At 40.1% G+C, this 7427-nt stretch overlaps 1 protein-coding gene across 1 annotated transcript; it reads right to left on the reverse strand.

The window, feature by feature from the left end:
• Positions 1–3594: 3594 nt before the first annotated feature.
• On the reverse strand, positions 3595–7008 carry LOC143027465 (uncharacterized). The gene is made up of 2 exons (XM_076188752.1): positions 4643–7008; positions 3595–3948 (listed from the first exon to the last, which is right to left on the reverse strand). Exon 1 carries the CDS (start codon positions 6980–6982, stop codon positions 5408–5410), a length of 1575 nt encoding a protein of 524 aa, XP_076044867.1. The 5' UTR covers positions 6983–7008; the 3' UTR covers positions 3595–3948; positions 4643–5407.
• Between the last annotated feature and the right edge of the window lie 419 nt (positions 7009–7427).

Below are 7427 nucleotides of genomic sequence, written 5' to 3' on the forward strand. Positions count from 1 at the left end.
CGGCAGTAAAGGTCACGTGTATTTCTTTCCTTACATCTCCGAATTCCTTCTTCACCATGTCTCAGTCATATATTCTGTAACCTGTTTCTTCCTTTTATAATTCCTTCTTTGTATTAGCACTGAAGATGTAATTATACGAAAGCGCTCTGCTTTGTTAGTTTATTTTTTCCTGGTGGTTACTCCCGCATATATATATATATACATACATATATATATATATATATATATATATATATATATATATATATATATACATATATATATATATTTATATGTATGTATATATATATATGAATATATATATGTATATGTATATATATATATGTATATGTATATATATACATATACATATATATATTATTTATATACATATATATATATATATGCATATATATATATATATATATATATATATATATATATATATATATATATATATATATATATATAACACTGAATGGGTCCCAGTGAATAGCGATACATTTTTATCGGCCACAATGAACTTTAATTCTAAGACATCAACATCGGGTGATCCGTGGAGGCAATATATATATATATATATATATATATATATTGGTGTATTTTGGTAGTAGGTTTTCTTTAATGCAGGTTTGATTAAACACGACAGCATTCTAGAAGTTATTGTTTTTTTTAAAACACAAGAAAGAAAATCAATAACTTCCAGAATTATGTCGTATTTAATCAAACATGCATATATATATATATATATATATATATATGTATATATATATATATATATATATATATATATATATGTATATATATATATATATATTGGGAGTAGGTCATTTTGAATGCAGGCGTTGTTGAAGTCTACAGCATTGGTTGCATTTTTTATTTGTATGAATGACAGTACATTTACAGGATTAGACTCTCCTCTGCCACACCAGGAATATCCGTGGAACCTCCCTCACCAGACAAAAATCGGAAACACAAACCTCAATTCTTTACCGCGAGCAAGATAGGAAGAGATTAAGGATGGCTAAATCAGTTTATATTCGTTTAGATTACGAGTTCCCAAAGTGGTCGATATCGACCCCCAGGGGTCGATAAGACCATCCAAGGGGTCGACAAATAGCCAAGGGGTCGAAAGGGGGTCAGTAGATTGCTAGGGGGTCGGAAGGGGTTTGTAAATTACTATGGGGTCGAAAGGCAGTCTTTAAAATAAAATGGTTAGCATGAAATGATCCTCTTCCCGTACTGAAAGAGTGAGAATAATCAACCAATCAATATATAAACTTAAAGAAAAACCATGTCAGTTCACTCTGAGCCGAAAATCCTCTCCATTCTCTGCATGTAGGGAGAATCTTACATACACACAACCACATCGTGAATGAATATCAAGATGACGTGATTGTGTAATATTATTGGTTTGAATATTATTTATAGTAATATAATAAAGAATATATAATAAAGAATAAATAATAATAATATTACTAGCATTAGTAACAATAACAATAATAATAATGATAATAATAATGATAATGATAATGATAATAATAATAATGATAATAATAATAATAATGATAATGGTAATGGTGGTGATAATGATAATAACAATAACAATAAACAATAACAATAACAATAACAATAATAATGATAATGATAATGATAATAATAATAAACTGACATAATTCGTGAATTGATAGTTTGGGAGTTTAAAGAAAATCTTAAACTTTACTAGAGGGCTCGATGAGCTGAAAAGTTTGGGAACCCCTGGTTTAGATAAACATTCCATCAACATACAACTACAACTTGTAAACAGACCTAAATATTTACTTTACATGATACTAATTAAAACCATAACAAGAACGAAAGAAGGAACGATACTTGTCGTGCTGATAGTAATCTTATCTTGTGATCAGATAAGCACATTATTTTTTTATCATTATCGTTTTTGTTTTTTGTTTCATGTTTTTTGCAAATTATATTAACTGTTGACAAATTTTGGAATGACATGTTATGGAGAAATAGAGAAAAGAAGAAAAAATCATAATAGGGAAGCTCATCCGCCCCATAGCGGGATACGAAGCAGTGGCGTAGACACTACACATAAGATCTTCAGGTTATATCGAGAGAACACCAAGAACAACCACCAAAATGGTTCCCTATCTAGCAGAGAGTATAAGGAAAGTTTAGGGAAATTGGTTTCACTTCATTAGGAGAAAGAAGAGAGATGACATAGTTGGTATGTTGAGAACAATGCAAGGAGCAGAAGAAATTACAATTAATGTTTATCTATTTGGCGCAGAAGAACTAAGAGAGCCCCCTGCCCCCCTACCGACCAAAAAGCCGGAAGAATATCAAGAAACACAAGTTTCCATACAAAAAAAAAAAGAATTAAATAGCCTAATAGACGAAATATTCGAAAAATTAATTCAAAGCTAAGATTGTATATCTGTTCCTGTACATTACAATTAGGTGAGAAGACATGCATACTGACATATACACGCACACACACACACACACATATATATATATAACACATATATATATTTGTAAATATATATATATACATATATATATATACATATATATACATATATATACACTGAAGTACCTCAAAAGTCTTACAATTTTATTTTTTCATTTATGTTTATTTATTTATATATTCATTTGTCTTTACTACTATGAAGTAGAAGCCTTTATCCAGTTAAGGTCCCATACATATATGAATTCCAAGTTTCAGTTTATGAGGTTCCTTGGTCATTTGCTATGGGCGTCAAACAGGATTGCGTTCACTAAATGAGATCGAGAGTAGTTGCTAAAGAATACAAAATTTTGTTCAAGTATTTATTAAAATGTCTTTAGTACACAGGTACTGAGCATGTGTTTTCTATTACTACAGTACACAAAAACATACATGTATATATATTCACAAAGTACTTTTTCCTGGAAAACACAACGTAAAGCTATAACCTTATAATATGGAATTAACTGTATCTGGAAGAGTCCTGAAAGGCTTTGACACGTCTATTGACTTGCACGAAGCTTGAAATGCATAGTGGATAATTATCCTAACTCACGTACATGGTGGTACCTTTCCCATCACTCCAATTGTCGCCAGGCTAATTCATTCATCTCCTTAGCATTACCATATTAGGGAGATAGGTTATGACTACTTCCTTACCGCGTGGCACTTTTTCCTTATATACTGGCTGTCGCCAGGCCATATAATCAATTTCTGCGCCAAACTCACTGTGGCGAAGGTAGAAATGCATAGAACTTTATTCTAGATGGCAATCACTGGATATGTGCTATATAATGAATCTTTTTAATAGCTATGACTAGATCGATTTGAAAGCTGTCTTCAAGCGCATATGCTTAATCTCACACACACACACACACACACACACACACACACATACACACACACACACACACACACACACACACACACACATACACACACACGCACAAACACACACACACACACACACATAATATATACACATATGGACACACACGCACACATGTATTAATCATCCTTTCTCTCTTCTACACACACACACACGTATTGACCATCTTTTCTCTTTTCTACACACACACACACACCTGCATTAATCATCTTTCCTCTCCTCTCTACCATTCCCTTAAATTGTTGCTGTCTATCTACCCTTACAACATAAGGAACAGGCACGAAACCAGATGTTCCCTCTGGTCGAGAGCAAATACAATTCCTCTGGGTGTCGCCTCCTCCTGAAGAAACAGGGAAGGTCGAGAGCTTCTTCCTGCCTCAGAAATAACCGTAAGGGTCTTGCTGGCTCGTCTTGGGGAAAGGCGGAGGCGCGTACTCGATCTTGTGGAAGTAGACCGGGGCGAGGTAGACCCGGGCCGTGAAGACGTGGGCCGTGGCTGGCAGGACCCTTCGCCAGTCGAAAGATTTCTTCTCAGGGTCGACGAGGCCCCAGCCACGAGCATCGTTCACTATCGGAAGGAGAGCAAGCCATAAGTGTATCTAGGTTTGAGTAGGGAATAGGGCAAGTAAAGAATAATGATAATTGTGATTATTTAATTGTCAAAACTCACTAAATACTAGAAAAGAGATATGGTATCAAACAGTATCTCAAGTTAGGTTACACCCACACACATATATATGATAAAAAAAAATCGAAGAAAAGAAGGCTGTAAGATATGTGTATGTTTTTGTATATGACGTCTACAGGGTGTGGTACATATATGTACATATTCTGTACACATACACGTCCACATTAATAGAATATATATATATATATATATATATATATATATATATATATATATATATATATATATCCCTGTGTACATATATACACAGACGTTTCTTGGTTTCGCACCATCGATCACGGGAAGGAACTGTTCTCGTGTTCTACGAATCACTGGTTGCCATGAGCAAAAATTACGAAAATCAAAAACGATTCGACATATTCTCGACCAATGAGAATTGGGTATGGATGTGCGGCGTCTTTAAGAAAAACTGTTGGAGCAGAAAGAGAAGGGGGGTTGGAGCTAATAGTCTACACATACGTAGGCTAGTAATTATTCTAAATGTAGTGGTTGTCCACGCACGTAATTACTACATAGACAATAATCACGACATTTAGAACAATTACTATTCGACAGAATGTAAACTGTTGCTTACCAGGCGATGGGGTGCCAATTAAATGTGACATTTTGTCCACTAAAGAATTCTTGACCGAAAGGAATATTCGTCTGTCTTCTTTTTAAATCTCCCTTGTAGGTTTGGTACGCTGAGCTGCTTGTGTTTCACTGGACATTTTTTTTTTTTTTTTTACATTTATTGATTCACAAGAAGTACATCTTGTTTGGGTCTCTACCCATATTCCTAGAAGGCATACAAGTATGCCTTTTACAATAAGTTACATGTACATGTGTTTAATTATGTCAATATTTGTAGCGCTGTACGGTCCTGGTCGGTCTCCACGATCTAGCCGACGTGGTTAGTGTCCTATGAGTCCGTCGCGTCCCATCCGGTCCAGCCGACGTGGTTTGGTTCAAGGTCTAAGTAAACTCTTAGATCTTGGTTTAGTTCCTGCACCCGTCGCGTCCCATCCGGTCCAGTCCAAGGCATCATGCGCAGTTACCTAAGTGAGAAAGGAGAAGATATTAATCCTTTGGCTTGAATTTTTGTGGTGAGCTATAAGTCAATATTTCAAGTGAGTGCAGTTAAGAACCCATCCGTATCCTCTGGGGCTGGCACTTGAAGGAGACTTCCCAGCCGACGTGGTTGGTATCTTTTGCACTCGTCGCGTCTCATCCGGTCGGTTCAGGGCATCCTGCGCAGTTACCTAGGTGAAGAAAAGAAAGCATTAGTCCTTGGCTTAAGTGAAATGTGTCATAAGTCAAAAATCAGCAAGAGAGTACAGTCGAACAGAACCCATCCGTATCATCTGGGGGGCGGCACTTGAAGGAGGCGTCCCAGCTGATACGAGTTAAGTGACATCGTCAGTCGACGGATGAGTCCCCCGGCCGAGGTCCTGGGGCCCGCACGCAGAAATCTGGTCGCTGGGCAAAGGGCCACATAATGATCTAGCCCGTTTGCGCCGGCCTCTCCACAGTGGATGCAGGCCTCCGGCTGTCCCGTCACCTCCGAGAAACATCGATACCCGAGACGGAGTCGATGAAGGGTGACTTCCTCTATCCTGGAGAGACGGACTCCAGGGGTCAGTCGCTCATACGCTGTGGCAACTTGATACCAGCGTGCTGACGGCCTCTGGGCTGTCAGGTTCCTATGGCTTTGCAGCTCCCTCTTGGCCATCGTTCTCGTTGCAATGGCCAAGATCTCAGTTCGGCTCGGGAGGACACCGATTCCGCCTTCCATGTCCCCTGTGGCCGCTCTTCTGGCCACCCTGTCTGCCGCTTCATTTCCCTGGATGCCGATGTGTCCCGGCACCCAGTTGAGGATGACTGATCTCCCTTGCTGACGGAGGGCCTTGAGCTGAAACAACAGTGAGGTCATTAGTTTTTTCTGGTCATTATGATAAATTTTAGATATTAATTGCAACAGAGCTAAACTATCTGTGTGCACAACTACATTACGTTGGTGGGTGTTGAGAGCATGGGTCAATGCTAGACCCACTGCAACACCCTCTGCTTGCGTCGAGCAGCGAGTGCCCAACACCCTTACTCCCTGTTGCTCGTCCTTCGTGACAAACGCTGCACCTGCCACGTTGTGTACGGGATCCACGGAGCCGTCTGTGAAATAGACGACGCAGTTTTCCTGGGCGACAGATCTCATTGTGGCCTCCGCATCCGCCCGCAGGCGCGGCAGCGGCGTACCGCGTCGTGACGCCATCACACTGATTCTGGCCGGTGGATTCTCCCAGGGGGGAGACTGCACATAACCTTCCACCGGCACATCCCTCCTCTTCTGAAGGATAAGGTCATGCAGGTGAAGGTCCCTTATGCGGTGTGCAACCCTCGCTGACCACCTCTTCTGCGGGAAGAGATCCGGATCTTGCTGGAGGGCGCTGATTAGCCTTCGCCGCAGGAACGAGTCATGTTCTCTCTGAATGACTCTTATGGCGAAGGCTACCACCAATCCTGAGATCCTCGCACTGATAGGCACCAGTCCCGCCTCTTGCTGCATATTGGCGACCAGAGTCCAGCGCGGCGCGCCCAATATTACGCGCAGCGCCTGGTTCTGTACTGTCTCCAAGCCAGCCAACCGTGTTGCGGATAGACCAGCCAGAGCACTGCTGGCATAGTCTATCACCGGTCGAATTGCGCTGACGTAGAATGTCCGGAGGACAGCGCAGTTGGCACCTGCCTCTCTGGTCGCCAAGGACTTCAAAACGTTAATCCGGCTGAGGACCCTTCCCCGGATGTAGGCCACTTCAGTCCGGAAGGACAGCCTGGAGTCGAGCCAGACACCAAGGTACATGTGCGTGCTGACCCACTCTACCTCATGTCCCTGCAGCAGAAGCCTGTCCCTCGGTGTCACGCTAGTGCCAAAACACATGGCTTTGGTCTTTGGTGGCGAGATCTTGAGGCTAAGCTCTTCGCATTTGGAGGAAATGCGGTGGAGGCCAGTGTTGCCACTCACAAAATGTAAAAATGCCAAGAAAAAATCCAAGAAAATCCAAGGATTATTTTTTATACTGATACTTGCGAAAAACAAGGTGATATGGCTCTTGAAATGGATTGTGGCTTATTTAAAATAGGAAATTTAGCTAGAAGAGGAAGTTTTACTCACCAAATACTTTACAGACAATGGTATTATTGCAGGCTTCACTATAATATAAAGTTGCTGTGTTACACTTCTTCCTGGACTCTTCCCTCTCTTTATATATCATGTGACAGTGACCCAACTTTACATCTTTGATTAATGAAATAGATGGTTCCCACTTTTGGCAAGTCACTTCTTGTCTTGTGATGGCTTGCTTGGCCTATAGACGGTTTGCAAC

The sequence above is a fragment of the Oratosquilla oratoria genome, chromosome 8, assembly GCF_046742065.1.
Source record: "Oratosquilla oratoria isolate Oo_2021 chromosome 8, ASM4674206v1, whole genome shotgun sequence".
NCBI lineage: Eukaryota > Metazoa > Arthropoda > Malacostraca > Stomatopoda > Squillidae > Oratosquilla > Oratosquilla oratoria.